At 42.5% G+C, this 23,575-nt stretch overlaps 1 protein-coding gene across 5 annotated transcripts in view; it reads right to left on the bottom strand.

Moving 5' to 3' along the window:
• Positions 1-23,575, bottom strand: part of PRPF40B (pre-mRNA processing factor 40B) — a 139,211-nt gene that overhangs the window by 25,846 nt on the left and 89,790 nt on the right. For all 5 annotated transcript variants that reach the window (XM_077297432.1, XM_077297431.1, XM_077297434.1 and 2 more), the window contains exons 15-23: positions 22,981-23,089; positions 17,436-17,586; positions 17,165-17,298; positions 16,790-16,904; positions 14,230-14,321; positions 14,025-14,141; positions 13,804-13,941; positions 10,813-10,908; positions 7,429-7,584 (exon numbers count right to left, since the gene is read on the bottom strand). In XM_077297432.1, the coding sequence (XP_077153547.1) occupies positions 7,429-7,584; positions 10,813-10,908; positions 13,804-13,941; positions 14,025-14,141; positions 14,230-14,321; positions 16,790-16,904; positions 17,165-17,298; positions 17,436-17,586; positions 22,981-23,089 (1,108 nt within the window). The remainder of the gene's footprint in view (positions 1-7,428; positions 7,585-10,812; positions 10,909-13,803; positions 13,942-14,024; positions 14,142-14,229; positions 14,322-16,789; positions 16,905-17,164; positions 17,299-17,435; positions 17,587-22,980; positions 23,090-23,575) is intronic.

The raw sequence follows: 23,575 nt of genomic DNA, 5'->3' as shown, positions 1-23,575 counted from the left end.
CTGACACAGGATGCAGGAGGAGTGCAGGGAAGCGGACGCCGGGCACCGGAATGTGAGTATGTGTTTTTTTTTTTACTTTTACAATGGTAACCAGGGTAAACATCGGGTTACTAAGCGCGGCCCTGCGCTTAGTAACCCGATGTTTACCCTGGTTACCAGGGGACTTCGGCATCGTTGGTCGCTGGAGAGCCGTCTGTGTGACAGCTCTCCAGCGACCACACAACGACTAAACAGCGACGCTGCAGCGATCGGCATCGTTGTCTGTATCGCTGCAGCGTCGCTTAGTGTGAAGGTACCTTTACACTATTCAAGACCCTGATGGAAACTCTTTGACTAGGCATCCACGTATGAGTAAATGCAAAAGTTATTTTAGAAGAACTCTAAGCGATGCTGATTGGAGATTTGTATAGTCGAGAGCAGCCATTTCGGCATATTGTATCACTTATAAAGAGAACCAATACAAGATCCACCACTTCTGGTACTGCACTCCTGACTGAGCTTCTACATAAATTAGATCCATCTATCCCCCCCTTCTGTTGGAGATGAGCCTTGTTGATAGAATCTATATTACACCTATTCTGGGATTGCTCCCTGATCAGATTATCCTGATCAAATGTACAAACTTTGATTAAACAGGTCTTTGACCTAGATCCAACATTACATCCTCAACACTTTATATTATTCTGCAGAATATTTTTAAAAGAATTGTTAGACTTCTCCTAAACATACGGACGGCTGCAAGATGTTTGATAACTTTGCATTAGAAACAAACCTCCCTCCGTCTATATATGACTTATACACTAGGATCAGATATAAACATTTTTGAATATATCGCACAGATCTGAATGATGAAACAGTCGAGAGATTCCACCTCATTTGGTCCCCATGGGACACCTTCTGGGTACTTCTGAATATTTAGGAACCTTATTGCCTGAACTGAACTCCTCGTGTTCTCTCCCTCTACAAACCTACCTTTGCCCGACATTGCCATCTCTGTGTGCGGTTCCACCATTACTCCAAAGCAACATGCCCGCTGCCTTGGAGTCATCCTTGATTCCGAGCTTTCATTCACCCCCCACATCCGATCACTGGCTCGCTCTTCTTATCTGCATCTCAAAAACATTTCCAGAATTCGCCCTTTTCTTACTTTCGACTCTGCAAAAACTCTTACTGTCTCACTTATTCATTCTCGTCTGGACTATTGTAACTCTCTACTAATTGGCCTACCTTTTACCAGACTCTCCCCGCTCCAATCTGTCCTGAATGCTGTTGCCAGGATCATACTCCTCGCCAACCGTTACACCGATGCCTCTACCTTGTGCCAGTCATTACACTGGCTACCCATCCAATCCAGAATCCAGTACAAAACTACTACCCTCATCCACAAAGCACTCCATGGCTCAGCACCACCCTACATCTCCTCTCTGGTCTCAGTCTACCAACCTACCCGTGCCCTCCGCTCTGCTAATGACCTCAGGTTAGCATCCTCAATAATCAGAACCTCCCACTCCCGTCTCCAAGACTTTACACGTGCGGCGCCGATTCTTTGGAATGCACTACCTAGGTTAATACAATTAATCCCCAATCCCCACAGTTTTAAGCGTGCCCTAAAAACTCATTTGTTCAGATTGGCCTACCGCCTCAACGCATTAACCTAATTATCCCTGTGTGGCCTATTAATAAAAAAACAACAACATAATCACGTTCCTCCATCATGTTCTCATACACTTTATGCAGTTAATAGCCTCTGTGTCTGTACTGTTACATACTTAGGCAGTTAACTGGTTCATGCAGCTTTACATGAACACCCGAGCCTTACACTATGGCTGGTCCAAATAACTAAAGCAATTGTTACCATCCACCTCTCGTGTCTCCCCTTTTCCTCATAGATTGTAAGCTTGCGAGCAGGGCCCTCATTCCTACTGGTATCTGTTTTGAACTGTGATTTCTGTTATGCTGTAATGTCTATTGTCTGTATAAGTCCCCTCTATAAGTTGTAAAGCGCTGCGGAATATGTTGCCGCTATATAAATAAAATTATTATTATTATTATTATTATTGCCTAGGTCGTATATCTCCTTACACCCTTTAACCCCTATGTCCTTTATTCATCCCCTTTCCCTTTCGTCTATTTGTATGTCTTTTTTTAGTCTGCTAGTGTATATATATGTAACAACTCTGCTGGCATCACGGCATGGCCTCGCATTTCTCACACTATCTTACCCACTGCTCCAGGCCATGATGTGGTTTCTGTTTCTTGCCAGCTCCATGTTCTGTGTCTCTGCTCTCTGCATGCTTCATAGTTCTGTGTATAGAGGGGCGGCGCCTGAACTCTCTGGTTCTTATAGGAATCAGGTGCATCTGTCCAATCTGTTCCTGACCAATTGCCAGGAGACCTCCAGTATTTAGTTCAGCTCCACCCAGTGTTCTGGGCCTGTGCAATGTGTTAGCTCAGTTAGTCTTGCTTCTGAGTTTGCCTGGCCTTGCTCTGAGATACTCCCTCTCTGGAGGATTCTCTGTGTTATTTCCTTGGTCTTGTTGTCCGCCCTCCAGGAGGCAGAATATCCTGGTCCTTGTGTCTTGTTCCATTGCCTTGTCTGTACTTTGTCTTACCTCGGTCTCCTAGTCTTTGGCTTCCTTCCCTGTTGTCTTTCCTTGTATTCTCAGTCTGCTTACACTCCGCACTCTTGCAGCTCTGCCTGCTCTGAACCTTTGTTACTTTACCTCTGCTCCTCACTTCTGCGTTTCTGCTCCTTTCTACTCAGCTTATCTTCTGCTGTTGCAGTTATCCCTTGCTGCAGCTTCTCTCCACATTCTTTGTGGCTCTGCTCAGCTTTGCTGCAGAGACCCCTCCCGCAGCTCCTCTCCGCTCCTTGCGGTTCTACCTGGCTCCGCTCCTTGCGGTTCTACCTGGCTCCGCTCCTTGCGGTTCTACCTGGCTCCGCTCCTTGCGGTTCTACCTGGCTCCGCTCCTTGCGGTTCTACCTGGCTCCGCTCCTTGCGGTTCTACCTGGCTCCGCTCCTTGCGGTTCTACCTGGCTCCGCTCTTTGCGGTTCTACTTCTCCTGCACTTGGCTCCGCCTCCTGCGGTTTTGCACTTGGCTCCGCCTCCTGCATTTCTGTTCTTGGCTCCGCCTCCTGCATTTCTGTTCTTGGCTCTAGCTCCTGTGCTTTCGCTCTGCATCCGCTCTTGCGGTCTTTATCTACTTATTCCTAGGTCCTCGTGTCTGAACAGGTTCTTACCCGTTCTACATACCTGCCTGCAGACCGGTCCCTACCGGTTCTTCCAGTGTACCAGTCTTGTCCACCAGTCGTGCCAGAGAGCCAGCCGTGCCCGCCTGCCTGACAGTGTTCCTGTTGTACCCGTCTGCCTGCCTATGTGCCAGCCGTGCCCACTTGCTTGTCTATGTTCCGTTCCCCGGTGGGATCAGCAGCCAAAACCAGACTCCACCCTGGAGTGGTACCTGGTAGCTTCCTATTGCACAAGTCTGACCTCACCATCAGAGGCTCCAGCGAACACCTAGGAAGCTACTTAGTTACGCCCCTTCAAGGGAGGTTTGGTCTGTGGTCCAGTGGGGCCACTCCCCCACACGCCAGCGCCAACCAGTCTGGGCGCGAGCATGACTATATATATATATATATATATATATATATATATATATATATATATACACACACACTCTGTGTTTTTCGGACTATAGGACGCACCTAGGTTTTAGAGGAGGAAATTTGAAGAAAAAATTGAATAAAAAAATGTGATAAATTCTATACTTAATATCCCCCATCCTGGTATGCATGGCTCACTTATCTCTATCCTGGTATGCAGGGGCCCCCATCTCTGTCATGGTATGCATGGTCTCATCCTTATCCTGGTATGCATGGCCCCAATCCCTATCCTGGTATGCAGGGACCCCATCTCTGTCCTGGTATACATAGCCCCATCCTTACCCTGGTATAATTGGCCCTCATCCCCATACTGGTATGCATGGCCCCATCCTTATCCTGGTATGATTGATCCCATCTCCTTCCTGGAATACATGGCCCCATCCTTATCCTGGTATGATTGATCCCATCTCCTTCCTGGTATGCATGGCCCCATCCTTATCCTGGTATGCAGGCCCCATCCTTATCCTGGTATGATTGGCCCCCTTCCCCATCCTGGTATGCATGGCCCTCAACAGAAAAAATGCAAAAATTTTTAACTTTTCTGGACGCCCTCACAGTGTCCTGCTCCGATGCCAGCAGCTGCTTTATGCTTGTAAGCAGCGCATGGCAGTGATATCATGCGCTGCTTACAAGCCACCGAGGACAGCTACCAGAATACTCAGTACAGTGAGTATTCATTGCTCTTTAGCCAGCACAGTGTCAGCCGCAGCCACCGGGTTCCGGCAGCCCCAGGGCTTTCACGTGTGCCGCTACTAAAGGGAAGGAATATTCATTGCATGCCACGCCTATGGGAGTGGAATGCAGTGAATATTCATTGCCTTAAGTAGCCGGCACATTTGAAAGCCGGGCAGCTGCAAGAAGACGGCTGCTGCTATTAAAGAGAAATTAATATTCACTCCTTTCCACACCCATGGGCATGGAATGGAGTGAATATTCATTTCTTATTAGCAGGCATAGGAGTTAGCCGCAGCAGCTGGCTCCCGCCCCGTGACCCGCTGCTCCGCCGGTACTGCTCCGCCATTGCCACTCCCCCACCTCCCCACGACAGCCAGATTAGGGACATCCGAACTATAAGACACACCTCCCCCATTTTCCTCCACATTTTTGGCATCTTCTAGTCTGAAAAATAATGTATATAAAATATACAGTACATATCAGAATAATATGCTACATCTATATAGCTGATTTACTTTGATTTCATTGTAATCTGCTAATCTTTATTTCTTTTCCCAAGTCCGTTCTTTGTTGAATATAAAAATCTTTCAATAAAAATTATATAAAACAATTAGCCTCTGTAATTTCATTTAAGCAATTTCTATGGTAATTAGTCATTAGCAAGTGTTCTGGTTTCTATAAGAAATAATGTTTTGGATACACAATTTACAAATGGGAAGTCTATGTTTTTCCTTACATGATGCCAGATGTAATCATTCAAAAGCAATGAAAGGATGGATATTCTTAGTAAACTGGCCACTGATCTGGTTGGTTCACGTACAGCTCACACATCAATTTATGTAATGCTAATCTCTATGAGCTTCCATAATTGCTTTTACACAAGGGATTAAAATGGTGACAGTTCAATTCTAGAGCTGGTGCAAATTGATTTGTAGGATCTGGTCCAATGGCTACTTCAGTAATCTGTGACCGCTGCAGGGGAGCCCTGAGAACTGCATCCTCCTCCCAGCATCTGGGGCTCTTTTTTTTACTAGGCAACCTGGCACAATGCTATCATTGCAGCGTAACACACATGTGACCTTGCGCCAGGCCAGGTAATCAAAAGCAGAGCCATGGATACTGTAAGGTAGGAGGTGGTTCTCATGGCTTCTGTGCAGCGGTCAAAGATTACTGACATGGCCGACAGATCGGGCCCTCAGAATCAATTTGCACTAACTGTTGTCAAATCTTAAGGTAAGAACAGAGCAACAAGGTTACTGATAGATATGATGAGAACATATCTGGGTGTCAATGAAGGAATAGCAATGTACTGTAGACCACCTGCAGGTCTCCTAATCCAAACTACCAGCCTCATAGATGCCTACGAGGATGATAGTTTGGTTTACGAGACCCGTACACAGCAGTGAAATGAGCTTTTATGAAAGTGAACTAAGATACACTTTTTAGTAAGAGGTCTTTCTAAAAAGTGTGAGCCTCTTATAGTTTAGAGTCAGCTTCTTCTGTGATCAAGAGGAGCACATGTACAGCATCCTTCCACATCCCTGTGAAAACTATGCAGCTGCACAGTTCTGTCTTCATGTGCTCAACACTAATCTATCAGATGAGCTGAACCTGCACATTACTAAAGCAGATTGGGATCCTGAAACAGGACGCCACTGAATACTGGAAATGAAGAACCTTCCAAGATATCACAGTCATGTGATCAGTCACATGCCTGCATGAAAATGGAATGATGTATAGAATGCCTGCAGAAAAGTTGTGTGCATGTAGCTGAGTTGTGTGTATATGTAGCTGATTTGTGTTTGTATGCAGCAGAGTTGTGTGTGTATGTAGTAGAATTGTGTGTGTATGTAATAGAGTTGTGAATTTACTGTGCATTTGGCAGTGTTGTGTGCACTGCATATTTGTGTTTATATGTACTGTTCTTGCAGCCGAGCTGTGGTTATCTGCTATGCATGTAGCAGTGTTGTGTGTGTCATGTGAATACTGCATAGAAAAATTAACAGGAGCTATAAGCTTGGCTAATACCATCCTATTGTCATGATCCAGTCCTGAGTTTATTTTCAGTTTCCTTGTCTCTGGATTGGTCATGCGGGAGTTAATCCCCTCTGCCTCGCTTTGAAGCTGGCTTGGCTATTTCAGTCCTCTGCAGCCTGTGGGCCAGACCTGTATACTTGCATTAGTGATCCTTGTGCCTCTGACTGCCTGTATGACTCGATCTGATCTCTGGACTTCGCCCCTTGTTTTCTGTCTCTGATACCATGACTGGCTTCGACTCTGGCTTGTACCCCAACTTCGTCTTACGTCTCACGTTTTGGTTGCCACGTTCCCGGTAGGCTCTGATTTCTTGCTTGTCCCTGACTTTTCTTCTGACTGCCCCTGTGTACTGCACTGACCTCTCTGTGTATGACCTTGGCTTGTCTGACTTCTCTTTCGTTACCTGTGGCACCTGTGCTGCTGTTAAAGTGTTGCTACGCTGTGTGTACAACCTCTCTTCCCTCACAAGCACCCCCTGGTGGAGGTTGCAGTATCCTGCACTGCAGCAGCACATTACACCTATATTGCCCCCCCAATACACTTTTTTGATCACTGCTGAAATTAACCCCTTTTCTTATTTAAACGAGCTGAGAAGTTTTACTTAGTAGGAAATATATATTTTTCCTATGTTCTATTTTTAAAACTGGGATGTGTCTTATAGTAGGATGTGCCAGCAAAATACAGTAAGTTACAATTTTTTTCATCTTATTACATTTTAATTGAATGCACTTCTTCCTTTTATTTTTTTATATTATGCCACTTCTTGACTTCACATTTCACTGTACCCACCGAAAGAGGCATCCACTGAGTTCAATGGAGATCTGCTCTACGGAGTAATGCAAGTCTCCAGACTCTAATCAGAAGACTCCATGCTAATAGCTGACACTGGGCCTGGTCTTATTTTCTGACACTTTTCTACTTGCATATTGCTCTATATAATCAACATATGAGCCCTGCTTGGAGCTGTCCACTTTTCCCAGCACATTTGAGGGTCAAGGCTTTTAAAATACATTATTTAGCCTGATTATTAATTTCTCCAGTACACACTTACTTTCTCCACTACTCCAGTAGTATCCCATGTAGCGATGTCTGGAACCTTCTTCCTTCCCCATTCCACAGGAGTTGGTGACTGTGAACGCTTATGGTGGTGCTTTTTGGCTTTTTTTGAGTGTTTCTTGCCCTTGAAATGATGATGCTGGCATTCATTCTGAAAATTAATAAAAAAATCTAAGATGCTAAATACAATAATGTAACAAGATCATTTAATGTATTAATGAAAACCATGCTACATTTACTACTAGTAATAAACACAAACTACAGTGTCTTGCGAACGTATTCGGCTCTGGAACTTTTCAACTTTTTCCCACATATCATGCTTCAAACATAAAGATACCAATTGTAAATTTTTGGTGAAGAATCAACAAGAAGTGGAACACAATTGTGAAGTTGAACGAAATGTATTGGTTATTTTACATTTTTGTGGATATTCAAAAACTGAAAAGTGGGTCGTGCAATATTATTCGGCCCCTATAACTTAATACTTTGTTGTGTCACCTTTTGCTGCGATTACAGCTGCAAGTCGCTTGGGGTATGTCTCTATCAGTTTTGTACATCGAGAGACTGAAATTCTTGCCCATTGTTCCTTGGCAAACAGCTCGCGCTCAGTGAGGTTTGATGGAGATCGTTTGTGAACAGCAGTTTTCAGCTCTTTCCACAGATTCTCGATTGGATTGAGGTCTGGACTTTGACTTGGCCATTCTAACACCTGGATACGTTTATTTGTGAACCATTCCATTGTAGATTTTGCTTTATGTTTGGGATCATTGTCTTGTTGGAAGACAAATCTCCGTCCCAGTCTCAGGTCTTTTGTAGACTCAAACAGGTTTTCTTCAAGAATGGTCCTGTATTTGGCTCCATCCATCTTCCCATCAATTTTAACCATCTTCCCTGTCCCTGCTGAAGAAAAGCAGGCCCAAACCATGATGCTGCCACCACCATGTTTGACAGTGGGGATGGTGTATTCAGGGTGATGAGCTGTGTTGCCTTTACGCCAAACATTTTGTTTGGCATTGTTGCCAAAAGGTTCGATTTTGGTTTAATCTGACCAGAGCACCTTCTTCCACATGTTTGGTGTGTCTCCCAGGTGGCTTGTTGCAAACTTTAAACAACACTTTTTATGTATATCTTTGAGAAATGGCTTTCTTCTTGCCACTCTTCCATAAAGGCCAGATTTGTGCAGTGTACGACTGATTGTCGTCCTATGGACAGACTGTCCCACCTCAGCTGTAGATCTCTGCAGTTCATCCAGAGTGATCATGGGCCTCTTGGCTGCATCTCTGATCAGTCTTCTCCTTGTTTGAGATGAAAGTTTAGAGGGACGGCCGGGTCTTGGTAGATTTGCGGTGGTATGATACTCCTTCCATTTCAATATGATCGCTTGCACAGTGCTCCTTGGGATGTTTAAAGGGATGGGATGTTGAAAGTTTTGGAAATCATTTTGTATCCAAATCCGGCTTTAAATTTCTCCACAACAGTATCACGGACCTGCCTGTTGTGTTCCTTGGTCTTCATGATGCTCTCTGTGCTTCTCACAGAACCCTGAGACTATCACAGAGCAGGTGCATTACCTTTATCATCATTAGGCATTTAGGACAACATTGGCTCATTCAGAGATCCACAATGAACTTCTGGAGTGAATTTGCTGCACTGAAAGTAAAAGGACCGAATACTATTGCACGCCCCACTTTTCAGTTTTTGATTTTCCACAAAAATTTAAAATAACCAATACATTTCGTTCAACTTCACAACTGTGTTCCCCTTGTTGTTGATTCTTCACCAAAAATTTACATTTGGTATCTTTATGTTTGGAGCATGATATGTGGGAAAAGGTTGAAAAGTTCCAGGGGGCCGAATACTTTCGCAAGGCACTGTAAGTTAAAGGGGTTGTTCAGGACTTAGATATTGATGACCTATCAGACTGTTTGGGATCTGCCAAATAAACCATTTCATGCACATTTGCTCACCTACTCATCTATATTGTCATCAGTTTCCTATGTTAATAATGGTAATAAATGATATCCAAAAAAGAAAAAAGATGAAGCGCACTCACCGGTAGTAAATCCAAGTCTTTATTCCAAGTCTTTATTCGGACATAACTTAATGTGCTGCAGGGAGGGTGGTGAACACTCGGACGACAGCTGTTTCGTGCTTAATGCACTTCAACAGGTCCTATAACATATATATAGGACCTGTTGAAGTGCATTAAGCACGAAACAGCTGTCGTCCGAGTGTTCACCACCCTTCCTGCAGCACATTAAGTTATGTCCGAATAAAGACTTGGAATAAAGACTTGGATTTACTACCGGTGAGTGCGCTTCATCTTTTTTGGATATCATTTATGGACTATTATACAGCAGCACCCCGGTAAATTTGTTCCATATTTCAGGCTAAAGCGGCAATTGGCAATAACATAGGGAGACTCAAGGGTCTAACTTATAACAGCAGTGCGGAAGTGTTTTTTTTTCCTTTTTCATTTTTGGTGCTTAATAATGGTAATGTATCCAGAATGCTATAAGGTTAATGTGTATGAGATCCGATTTTTTTTCTGCACCCATTGACTTGAACAGGTGAATTTCACCTGAAATACAGAAGACACTAGTGCAATCTGCAGATTTTGTCACACGTACACTCGGGTCTGTGTGTAAAATCTGTCATCTGAACAGCCCAACGGAATAACACTGATCCTAGTGCTGTCTGCTCTTTCCACAGACAGCACTCGGACCAAAAATACAGTTATGTGTATGTAGCCTCTCTGTTGCTATTTAAGTACCAACAGAAATATAGGAGAGGAGTAATGTATTCAATGATGTGGTTGTGATGTGTCACTTACTGGGCTTCTTGCCACAGATTTCATAAAATCACTGTATTCTCTTCTGCAGATCTAGCAGTTCTCTGAATGCTGAGCTCTGTATAACCCCGCCCACACCACTCATTGGCAGCTTTCTGTGTACACTGTGCATAGGCAGAAGGCAGCCAATCAATGATGGGGGTGGTGTGGTTATAAAGAGCTCATGACTATAGAGGACTACATGGCAGAGGGTTAGTAGTCCTCTAGTGATAATCTCCTGCTGATAAAACTTTGATTTTATCAAAGCTACATTAAGCGACATCGCTGGAATTCGAGTATATGTTCCTACATTATGCTGTTGTCAATTTGGATGGCAAAACCTGGTGATAGATTTTAACACTGTATACTGAAAATCCGTGGAATAAAAAAAATCTGAGGAGGTAAATAATATTTATAGGCTGCAAGCAAGGAAAGAGTGAGTGTATGAGTGTGGTATGAAGTACATCATTCACAATATTCATTCATGCATTTACTCTACAATTCAAATAAGAAAAAGAAAGATGAGGACATAGTAAGCCATGGCCAAACCTCAATAGATAGCATAAATTCCTTGAAGAGGCGAATTCTTTCCGATTCCACTGTAATCTGGTCAAAAGCACTATCACCAACAAAACGTTCTCGTACCTGCAGATATATGTAGGAGCTCACTTAAAAATTGTACAAACATAAAGCATGATGAATCCCATAAGAAATAATAAAAAGCCACCGACCATCAAAAAAAGACATCAATCCCAAATTCTTCTTTTGTGTAAATACTTTCAATACCCATAATATGCACTTACGTATGTCCAAAGAAATCCTTAGGCTATGTTCACATGTTGCATTTTTGCTGTGCTTTTTTATGCACATTTTCAGCTGCGTTTTACAGTACCAGCAAGAGCTATGAGATTTCAGAAATCTCATGCACACACATTATTTTTTCCTGACTGAATTGGAAAACCGCTGCATTTTTTTTTTTTTTTTTTTTTTTTTTTTTAAACGGCGTCATGTCACTTCTTTCAGCGTTTTTGCAGCATTTTTTCACCCATAGAAAGCAATGAGTAAGTCCAAAAAATGCAGATTTTACTGCATTTGTACTGGAAAAAAAACAGGTACAGCAGTATGTGAAACCCCTTTTATTTTTGTGATTTTCCCAAATTTACAGCATAACGTCTTGGTCTCCTCGCCTGAGAATGGTAGTTAGGATTAGTCCAGTCATTAAGCATAGATTTAAATTAATGAAGCTAACAAGTAATGTGTAAACCGCTGACACATAAGCAACATAATACCCTTATCACAATTACCAGATAATAATTTAGACCCATATGGGTATAATGGTCCATAAAAAGTGCAAAAAAAGGCAAAATGAGGCCTAAAGATAGAGAGACTGCCACTTGAGATACCAATGAACCCGTAGGACCAAATACTTTACCCTATTCTAAGGTCATGGTCGCCCCCCAAGTGGCAGAACAGTCAGAAAGCGCCATACAGAACAAAAACATTATATGATACTTTACTAGGCCTCTCAACTTCATCTGGCATTACTATACCGTGGATATAAAAAGTCTACATCCCCCTGCCAGGTTTTTGTCATGTATATAAATCACACAAAGATTAATCATTTAGAACTTTTTCCACCTTTAATGTCACCAATAAACTGTAAAATGCAATTGAAAAAATAAACTGAAACCTTTTCAGGTGGAAAAAGAAAAATAAAGAACTGAAATAATGTGGTTGCAAAATTATGCACACCCTTTGTTCACATACCTTTTGCATTTTTGATAGCTTTCAGTCTTTTTGGGTAAGAGTCTTATCAGCAAGGCACATATAGAAAAGGCAATCTTTTCTTACTCTTCTTTGCAGAAGCTCTCCAAATCTGTCAGATTGTGAGGGCATCTCCTGTGTACAGCGCCCTCTTCAGGATAATCCACAGATTTTCTATTGAATTCAGGTCTGGGATCAGGCTGGGCCATTGCAAAGGTTTGATTTTATTCTTGTGAAGGCAATTTTTTTGTTCATTTGGAGGTTGTTGTCATCCAGCAATGCGAAAATCCTCTTTATCTTCATTTTTTTAGCAGAGGCCTGAAGATATTATTGCAAAATTCACTGATATTTAAAATTGTTCATTTGGTGATGCGTAGTGTTGGCTTTGCATCAAACTTACCTTTTGGACTTACGGCCAAAAAAGTTCAACCTTGGCCTCATCAGACCATAACATCCACATGCTTTTGTCAGGATTGATTTAGGTTTTAGTAAACATAGCTGGGCTTGGATGTTTTCCTTTCTTCCGGTCTTTTTACAAATTTTGGAGAGATGTCTAATTTTTGGTAATATCACTGTTGTCTCAAATTTCAGCCACTAATGATGACCATCTTCACAGTGTTACATAGTATATCTAATGCCTTGTAAAAACGAGATTTCTGTGTACTCACCGTAAAATCTCTTTCTCTTAGCCTCTAATTGGGGGACACAGCGAAAACTATGGTCCTGTGTCCCCCAATGAGGCAACAGAGTAAACAAATGTACACTTCTCCTGACTGATAACTTGCTTTCTGCAATGAGATTCCTTTGCTATGTAGTCAGCTGTTTATGGACCATGTGTTTGCTGCTGTAAAAGCAACCAAGAAAATCCTACTAGAACAGCTAAACTTTATATGAGGTTAATCAAAAGCTCTCTGTAAATGATGGCAGCTGTGCACTGACTACTATTTACCATAAGTTTAAATATGATTGTCTAATTCTGAACACAACCACATCCCCAATTATAAGAGGGTGTTCACATTTATGCAACCACAGTATTTCAGTCTTGTTAATTTTATTTCCATTATTGAACATGATTTCTGTATGTTTCCCAATGGATTTGGACACATTAAGGCTATGTGCACGCGTTTTTTTTTCGCGTTTTTTCGGTGGTTTTCCGCTGCAAAAACGCTTAGAAAACACTTACATTAAGCATCCCAACAATTTTAATGCATTCCGCAATTTTTGTGCCCATGTTGCGTTTTTTTCCGCGAAAGAAAACGCAGCATGTTCATTAATTTTGGGGATTTTTGGCGGATTTGCCGCTATATTATTGCATTGGGAAGCTCCGGAAAAATCAGCAAAAAAACCAAGCAAAAAATGCTAGCGGATTTCCCGCGAAAGTAGTCCGGATTTGCTCAGGAAAGTTCTGCAAACTTTCCTGAACGTGTGCACATAGCCTAAAGGTGGAAAAAGGTGTGAAATGAGTCTTCTTGGTATGATTTTTTTACATGACAAAAACCTGGTATTTTAATATGGGTGTGTAGACTTTAATTAAACCTGAAAGTCCACACTTTAATTGCATCTTAGTTGTTTCATTTTAAATAAAAAATAGTGACATGCAGAGCCCAAATCATGAAGATTTTTCTGGACCTAATTGTATATCCACTCTACTTCTATAATGAGAGCCCCTAAATTATAGTAACACTCACTAAAAACAAAAAATAACATCTATAAATTAATAGCTCAGTGCTGAACATAAATTAAATCTGTATTGGCTTCCATTAATTGATTTCTTACATCATCCCAGCTGCTGTCTAATTCTAAAGCAGGAGCCGCCTGCTTCAACATGCTTTTAAATGCAGCTTCCTTCCTTCTAAACTTGCGCGCTTCCTCTTTTCCTCGCTCACGTTCCCGAGCCTCTGCTTTCTCCAGCAGCTAGATAAAATAAAGGAGAGTTTAATAAGCAACGTGGAGGTCTTTCCATCTTGTCCTTTCAGCTTATTCTCTCCCACACTTACACTATTAAATGTCAGCTTGATGTTTCCTGCGTCAAGCGTTGCCGCTCGCTTGTCAAAACTGATAACGTGTGCAAAGTCTTCAAAGGTAGTGTTCACCTCAACACTGAAGTTACGATCCTGTTGAGGGAAAAATCAAACAATGACATAGATGCAGTGATTCTGACTACACATGTACTAACATACTCAAGGAGTTTGCCATACTCACTTTCAGAATATCTTTTATTATTTTTTTCTCATCATGGAATCGAGCTTTCAGGTCCTCCACATAAAACTTAAACAGATCAAGAGGCGTAGAACCTAAAACATTGGATGAAGAACATTTTTAGATTGCTTATAAACATAATGATTCTCATTAACAATTTGTCTGATACTTGGGGTGTTTATGGTATTAAAAAAATGATCATCTTGGATAGAGCACAAATGATTGTTCATCACTCTCATTTTCACTGGTCACACTTACTGCTCATGCTTTGTAAAAATAAAAAATAAATACTTAAGAGTTCAAATTAAAAATACAATATTTCCCAAGATACACTCCTCAGCATTGAAATTACAACACCAAAAAGGAAAAGTGGAATTATAAAAAAAAAATCATAGGATCGACAGACATGTTAATGATATACAAATGCTGAAAAAATGGAAAGAAAATTTTAAAAATCTCTTTTTATTCAGCATTGAGTGTGAGCGCCACATACAAGAATACATGTGCTTACACGCCTTGACTGCTATCAGTGCGGATATTAATGGTTGTCTGAGGAATGTTATGCCATGCTGAATGCACTTGGGAATGAAAATCATCAAGATCCGCCGCTGGCAGCTTCTTTTGCAATTGCAATGATGTCCCAGAACACCTTAATCGGAGACAAGTTGCAGAGCATGGTGTCCTATTTATGCCAAGCAGGAAGCTCACAGCGGCACAAGTAACATGCAGCTTGGTGCAGTAATGTCAGAACACAACTCCTTGAACATGTTGAAAAAATGACAGTACTATTGGTTCCATGACCAAATTAATGTAACACAAAGCTATTAGTGTACCTGAAAAGATGACTACAGTAGTCTGACTACTGTGAATTTTATCACCCCACATGAGGATCCCAGGAGTAGGACTAGTGTGACGTTCCCCCATGAAGACCTGTTTATGATGTTGCCATGGTCTAGTCAGATTCGAATAATGGTGCAAAGTGATCTATTCTGTACTGCAAGTGAAATTAGACATTGCATGACAAGTCTAAGCCATCAAACAGTGTTCATACTAACTATTAGAAGGTGTTTGCAAGACATTGGACTACAAGCCAGATGTCTAGATACACGGAAATGGATGCTGAAATGGAAGTTCATCGTCTTCAGAGTCCTGCTTTTGTCTTGGATGCAGTGGTATCTGGAGATTGGTTTGGAGACCATGTGGGCAATACAATTCAAGAGGGAACATAAAAGTGTCCCAGAAACAGTTTTTTAACAGTACAATGCCAAGCGCATGTTGCTTGTGCTACTGTGAGCACACTGTGTCAACTAAACAAGCTACTATGGCCTGAAGTGTACCTGAACATGTCTCCCATCAAACACATCTGGGACGTCATTAGTCAGCAATTGCAAAGGAAACTTGATGATCTGAGGGCCCAAGTACATTCAGAGTGGAAGAATATTACTTAGACAACCATTAATAAATTCATTGATGGCATGCCAAGGGATGTAAGGGTGTGTATTTTTCTGTGTTTGTAATAAACTTATAATTAGTAGGTTTGATCATTTTAGTTACATCCACCACTCGGGGAACTCCTAAAGTGAACATAGATTATCCCTACACACATTAAATACGTAGTGTCCTCAATGCACAGGATTATTTGGCCAAGCCGAAAGTTTATATGCCTTCAAAAGGGAGAGAGGAGAAAGTCATCACCATAAAAAGGGTGGGATGTTAAAATTCAAACTGCCCATCCTTAATCTACCCCGACATCATCTGCTACGGTAGAGTCTGGAGGCCCACATTCACGTATGGCCACATTTACAGATTCAGTATTTGGTCAGTATTTTACCTCAGTATTTGTAAGCCAAAACCAGGAGTGGGTGATAAATACAGAAGTGGTGAGGTGTTTCTATTATACCTTTCCTCTGATTGTTCCTCTCCTGGTTTTGGCTACAAATACTGATGTAAAATACTGACCAAATACTGAACATGTGAATGTGCCTAAGACTGTTGCACAATTCTGGCGATATCGATGGGTTTGGCTGACTTTGGTCTAATGTGTAAGGGGCCCTTAATTGTCCACACATGATATTAAGAGAACTTGAAATTGACTGACTATGGATCAATTCACATTTCTCATTCTTTTGATAATTTTACTTCCAATTACATGTGTTTCATAGGAACTCTAACATCACTATTCATCTGCCTCTAAATATTCCCTAGATTAGAAAAAGTCAAGCAAATAATAGGTAATCTCAACAGCTGTAGGCCATTAGTAAGGTATATCCTGCTGAAACATGGAGGCCAGGTCATGGCTATTGTATTTTTTGATACCTTATTTTATCCAAGATGGTCTAAACATTGAGTCTTATGGGATAATCACTAAATTGCATTGCTGGACTTTTTCTAATTTTGGGATTGAAAAGTCTATGGATACAGGCAGATGTCTGTGCAAAATGTAAGTCCTCAACTTAATACTGTAGTGGTGAGCTAACTTTTGGTACATGTTCCCTCTAATTAATAGTCACTTTGTGATATCACCCGTTACTTAAAAGCAGAATGCAAGAGTAAGGAGAATCACCTGTCTGTCCTAGCATGCTAGCAAAGCGAGTGTCCGTGCTTACTGACGGGTACAGCTCCATCCACGTAGACATGGAGTGTAACTGTCCGGTTTCATGCAGCTCATCAAGAAAAACCTGTGAGAAGAACGTACAGAAGAATAGCGTTTTAGAATTGACTTACGGCTGCATATAAAAAAGAAAACAATGTTAGGTTTGCATAAAGAAAAGCAATGGAAAAAATATTAAACCATAAAACAAGAATCCTTTACTAATGGCGGTATCACACACTATTTTTTTACTTGACAAGAACATAAATTGGGAAGTCATGAGGAATTAAACAAAATATATTGAATATTTAACACCATTTGTAGGATTAAGATCTGTTTAGGGTGTACCTGAAAAGATTCACGATTTTTACGCTGCTGCCGCCTTTCCCGCAGCCTACTTTTTTCCTTTTCTTCAGTTTCATCTTTTTCCAGAGCTCGGATGTGCTCCTCAAAGCAAACGAGTGCATCTTCTTTATCCATATCTAGAAAAGCATCAATATCAGGTGACTACAGCACCTAGCATTTACAGGAGAATCACTAACGTAGAATGCGATATTCAACCAACCATTATTGAAGCCTTCACTCTCCCATAGATTTACCACTTGTGCTATATACTCACTCTGCAGCTCTTCATCCTCAGCAAACATTGGGTTATCCATTAAATACTGCTGGGCCTCTGACCAGGTTGTCTGGAAGCTAACATTGCTCATATTATCCAAGATATTTTTCAAGGCTTGGACATTACGTTTCCTCAGCTGCTTTGCTTGTTCCTAGACGGATATAAAATACATTAAGAAAAGTACGTCACCCCTAAAACTGAATTACTTTTACAGTCTTATACTAATTGTCTCTTCAAAGAGGAAGAGGACTAGAACTCTAGTGCCACCTATTGGAAGTAGCAATCCTAACAGTCAATGTCGACCCTTTAACGAGCCTTGTCACATGACTTAGGATAAAAGTCAAACCAGAATCTCCATTTGCAGACACTGTGTTTCGGGGTAATGCGCCTCGTCAGTGCAAAGTGGAGATCTGGTTTGGGGCCATAATCAACGTTTCTGCAGCATTATATTGGGCAAATGTGTCTATGGAGCATCTTATGGGGCCATTATTAACCTTTATGCAGCATTATATGGGGCATATTTTAATATGGAGCATCTTATGGGCCCATCATGAATATGGAGCATTATATGGGGCCCCTGATTCAATATGGATATTCAAAAACACTTAACCTACTGATGTCTCAATTAATTTTACTTTTATTAGTGTCTATTTTAACATGGAGATTCAGGAATGTACCTTGGCTTGGTCATACAGTTTCAATAGAGTTAAGGTTCAAATGGGGGAGGTTTTTTTTTGGCGGGGGCGCCAAACTGATCCTTTGCCCCGGGTGCAGGAAACACTAGACACACCTCTGGGTCAGAGGCACCCAACACCATGTTGCAGTGCAGGAGATTCCTCCTGCACGGCAACAGTCCGAGGCGTATCTAGGGGGAGGGGGCAGCCGGGGTATGTGAGAGATAGGAAGCAGCTCCAGTCAGCACGGTGAGACAGCTTCTCCTGCTCTGCAGCCCCAGGACAGAAGGCGAGAGCAGGGGGGAGGTGGGGGAGGTGCGGGACAGAGCTGCTGTAAGCAGGAGAAGCTGAGGAGCTGCAGGTTTATATCAGCCTCCCCTGTACCAGAGAGGAGAGTGTGAGATGTGTATATGAGCTGGTATCTGGTGTGTGTGTGTCTGATATCTGTAGTGTGTGTGTGTGATATCTGTAGAGTGTGAGTGTGTGTGTGTGTGTGATATCTGTAGTATGTGTGTGTGTGTGTGTCATATCTGTAGTGTGTGTGTGTGATATCTGTAGTATGTGTGTGTGTGTGATATCTGTAGTATGTGTGTGTGTGATATCTGTAGTGTGTGTGTGTGTGTGTGTGTGTGTGTGTGTGTGTGTGTGTGTGATATCTGTAGTGTGTGTGTGTGTGTGTGAGGCAGGGGCGTAACTACCACGGTCGCAGCGGTCGCCGCTGCAAGCGGCTCTGGCAGGTCAGGGGCCCGTGTGTCCCCTTGAGCCTGTCTGCCTTGTCCCCTTATGCTTGTGTCCCTTGTCCCCGTGTGCCAGTTTCCCTTGCCCATTAGTCCCTGTGTGTCCCCATGTGCCTGTCTCCTTTGTCCCCTTGTGCTTGTCAGTCTCCTTTGTCCCCTTGTGCCAGTCTCCCTTGCCGACTAGTCCATGTGTCAGTCTCCCTTTCCCATTTATCCCTGTGTGTCCCCTTGTGCTTGTATCCCTTGTCCCCAAGTGTCCCCTTGTGTCAGTCTCTCTTGCCCACTAGTCCCTGTGTGTCCCCTTGTGCCTGTCTCCCTTGTCCCCTTGTGCTTGTCCCTTGTCCCCGTGTGTCTCCTTGTCAGTCTCCATTGCCCACTAGTCCCCTTGTATCGGTCTCCCTTGCCCACTAGTCCCCGTGTGTCCCCTTGTGTCAGTCTCCCTTGCCCCCTTGTCCCTGTGTCCCCTTGTGCCAGTCTCCCTTGTCCACTAGTCCCCGTGTGCCCCTTGTGTCAGTCTCCCTTGCCCACTTGTCCCCGTGTGCCCCTTGTGTCAAGCTCCCTTGCCCTCTAGTCCCCGTGTGTCCCCTTGTGTCAGTCTCCCTTGTCCCCTTGTGTCAGTCTCCCTTGCCCACTAGTCCCCTTGTAACCTTCTCCCCTGCCTCCTAGCCCCCATGTGTCCCCTTGTGCCTGTCTTCCTTGCTCCCTAGCCCCCCTATGTTACCCTTGTGCCTGTCTCCCCTAGCCCCCTTGTGCCCTCTCCCCTGCCCCCTCGTCACCATTTGCTCGTGTCTTTCTCACTGCCCCTGTATGGAGGGGCTGCATTATACTATGAGGGGGGCTGAATTATATTCTATGGGGGTTACATTGAATTGTATGGCAGGGCTGCAGTATACTCTGTGGGGTGGCTGCATTATACTCTGTGGGGTCGCTGCATTATACTCTGGGGTGGCTGCATTATACTATGTGTGGGCAGCATTATACTGAATCGAGGACTATGGGGAATATATTATACTATATGAAGAACTATGGGGTGCATTATACTGTGGGAAGTGAATTGTGCGACATGGATGCCGATGGCGGTGCATTATAATATATGGAGCACTATGAGGAGTGTATTATACTAAATGGAGGACTGAGCAGTGTATTTTAATATATGGAGGACTATGTGGAGTGTATAATACTAAATCGAGGAATGAGGAGTGTATTATACTATATGGAGGACTGAGGAGTGTATTATACTATATGGAGGACTGAGCAGTGTATTATACTATATGGAGCACTATGAGGAGTGTATTATGCTATATGGAGCACTATGAGGAGTGTATTTTAATATATGGAGGACTATGAGGAGTGTATTATACTATATGGAGGACTGAGGAGTGTACAATACTATATGGAGGACTATGGGGAGTGTATTATACTATAAGGAGGACTATGGGGAGTGTATTATACTATAAGGAGGACTATGGGGGTGCATTATACTTCTTATATGGATCCCCATGACTTCTATGTTAGCCCCTGATGAGTATAATGGTTTATTTTCTTTTATACATTACATAACAATGGTAGTACAGGGAACAAATATAATCCAGGATGGGGCACCGGATAGTTATTCAATTGAGGTCACACTATACAACTTTGCAATAAAGCTATAGTGTGCACAATGAATAGGGAAAATATGAATTTGGGAGGAAAATATTTTGGCGTGGGGGGGGGGCCCATTTGAAAGTTCGCACCGGCGCTCATAACTTTGTAGTTACGCCACTGGGTATACCCACAGGATCTGCCATGAATGTCTGAAGGACGTGGGTCCCAGTCCCACTTCTGGAAAAAACTAAGCTCCATATGGAGCAATTTTTTCCCTGGAAATTAACTGAGAGAGTAGATTTCCATTTACAAATCACTGCCTAATATTGGAACTGTAACACCAATAAGGAAAAGTCATGGAATTATGGACATCACAAGATCAACAGATATGTTAATACTATGCACATGATGAAAAAATGGAAACAAAATTTTCAAAAATCTTGATTTATTCAGTAACAAGTATGAGCGCCATATGTAGAAACACGCACTTACACTCCTTGGCATGCTATCAATGGGGTTATCCTCCTCTTTCTCGACCTGTCCTCTGCTTTCGACACAGTCAACCACTGCCTACTGCTACAGATTCTTTCTTCCCTTGGCATCAAGGGCCTTGCCCTGTCCTGGATTGCCTCATACCTTTTCTGACCGCACATTTAGCGTTTTCCACTCCCACACTACCTCCTCACCCTGCCCTCTCTCTGTTGGAGTCCCTCAAGGCTCTGTCCTAGGGCCCCTACTTTTTTCCATCTATACCCTTGGCCTAGGACAACTCATAAATTCCTATGGCTTCCAGTACCACCTGTATGCGGCCGACACTCAGATCTACCTCTCTGGCCCAGATGTCACCTCTCTGCTGTCCAGAATCCCAGAGTGTCTATCAGCCATATCCTCCTTCTTCAACTCTCGCTTCCTAAAACTCAATGTAGACAAAACCGAACTCATCATCTTTCCTCCATCTCGCGTATCCCCCCTACCTGATCTATCTATTATGGTAAACTCTGCCCTGTCCTTCAAACCACACGTCCAAACTCTTGCCACCTCCTGTCGCCTCCAACGCAAAAACATTGCCAGAATCCGTCCCTTCCTCACCCCACAATCTACTAAAACTCTTATGAATGCCCTCATCATCTCCCGCCTCGATTACTGCAACACCCTCCTCTGTGGCCTCCCTGCTAACTCCCTTGTACCACTCCAGTCTGTCCTCAACTCTGCTGCTTGGCTAATCCACCTCTCTCCTCGCTACTCCCCTGCTTCTCCCCTCTGCAAATCCCTCCACTGGCTCACAATTCCCCAACGAATCCAGTTCAAACTACTAACACTGATCTACAAAGCCATCCACAACCTCTCCCCTCCCTATATCTCTGAACTAATCTCCCAATATCTCCCCTCACGTAATCTTCGATCCTCCCAAGACCTCCTTCTCTCCTCCACACTTATTAGTTCCTCACACAACCGCCTTCAAGATTTCTCCCGCATATCCCCCATCCTCTAGAATTCCACGCCTCAACACATCCAATTATCCACCACCCACAGATCCTTCAGACAGAACCTGAAAACGCATCTCTTCAGGAAAGCTTACAGCCTGCAATAACCACCCGAGCAGCCGCCTCACCAGCCACCAGAGCCGCTGCACCCCCGACATTCTGTCTCTTGCCCAGTATCAAATAGAATGTAAGTCCGCAAGGAAAGGGTCCTCTCCCCTCTGTACCAGTCTGTCATCGTCAATTTGTGCACTGTAAATGATATCTATAACCCTGTATGTAACCCCTTTCTCATGTACAGCACCAAGGAATTAATGGTCCTATATAAATAAATAATAATAATAATTAATGGTTGTCAATGTAATGCTTTGCCATGCAGAGTGCATTTCTCCAAGCAAATTATCCCCTGCTGGCTGCTCCCTTTGCTGACTTATGATATCCCAGATGTGCTTAATGGGATAAAAGTCCAGAGACACTGCAGGCCATGGTTGTACTTTAAGACCACATAGACTGCTCACAGTAGCTCCAGTAACATGCTTCCAACCTCAGACAATCATTAATAACCTAATAAGTGTGGATATTTCTGAGTGTGACACTCATATTCAATATTAATTAAACATGATGTTTTGAAAATGTTTCCATTTTTTCATTATTTGCATATCAGTAACATGCATATCCATGCTGTGGTTCCCATAGTTCCACAACGTGTCCTTTTTGGTGTTGCAATGCCAACGTAGTTATGGGTCCTAGAGGTTGGACTGCCAATCAGACATTTATTGTACATCTCATAGATATGCTATAAATGACTGAGATGGGGAGACCCTTGTGAAGAAGAAAAACTACAAGGACATTCTGACTCAATTCATGGTTAGAACGCGCAAGTAAAAGCGACACGTCTGACTGATGCCTAAGTATGAAACTGTAATGTTAGAGGCATTAAATGTCCCGTGGAAGCATATAATACATAGCTGCCTATTCATTTGTAATACTACATTTGAAAACTGCAATGAAAAAATATTGTGGTTACATTTTTTATGCACAAGGCATATGTTGTATTACTTGTTACCTTTTCTTTTCTTGCAAGAAAGAAGAGAACATCATCATAAATTTCTTTGCGATCTCTTTCTGGAACTACAGACCACACTTCTTGTTCTCCAAACATTTGCTCGGCTTTCCTACAAAAACAGGCATAGTTTCTGATGAGGTTTCACTAATGAAACTAGAAAGACAAAAAGAACTTCACTAATATGGCTGCTGCAATAACCAATTAGCACCTGAATCCTATTACTTGTAAGTATTGCCTTTCTCTAGTAACACAATTTTGCTCCAGAGTTTTCAGCTTTATGTTTCTGATAGCTACCACTGACAGGCATGTTAGTCTCAGTGGCCTGTTTTTCTATCAGTCTCCCCGATAGCATAGTTAGAGAACCTTCCCTTTTATCTTCACCATTATGTGAAGACATGTTTTACAAAATCTATACTAATAAAACATGATTTTTTACCATCAGAGTTTCATCAGTGGTTTTCTCGTATGAAAAAATAAATGAATTGCCAAGCTTCTACTATCCAGTACATTGCTAAAAATGAGCAGAACATAGCCTGCAGATGGACACCATCATTGGGCTATCTGTGGATTTCATGGATCCATAGGCTTTTATGGG

This window comes from Ranitomeya variabilis, chromosome 3 (assembly GCF_051348905.1).
Source record: "Ranitomeya variabilis isolate aRanVar5 chromosome 3, aRanVar5.hap1, whole genome shotgun sequence".
NCBI classification, from domain to species: Eukaryota; Metazoa; Chordata; class Amphibia; order Anura; family Dendrobatidae; genus Ranitomeya; species Ranitomeya variabilis.
This window is presented reverse-complemented; position numbering and strand designations above follow the sequence as displayed.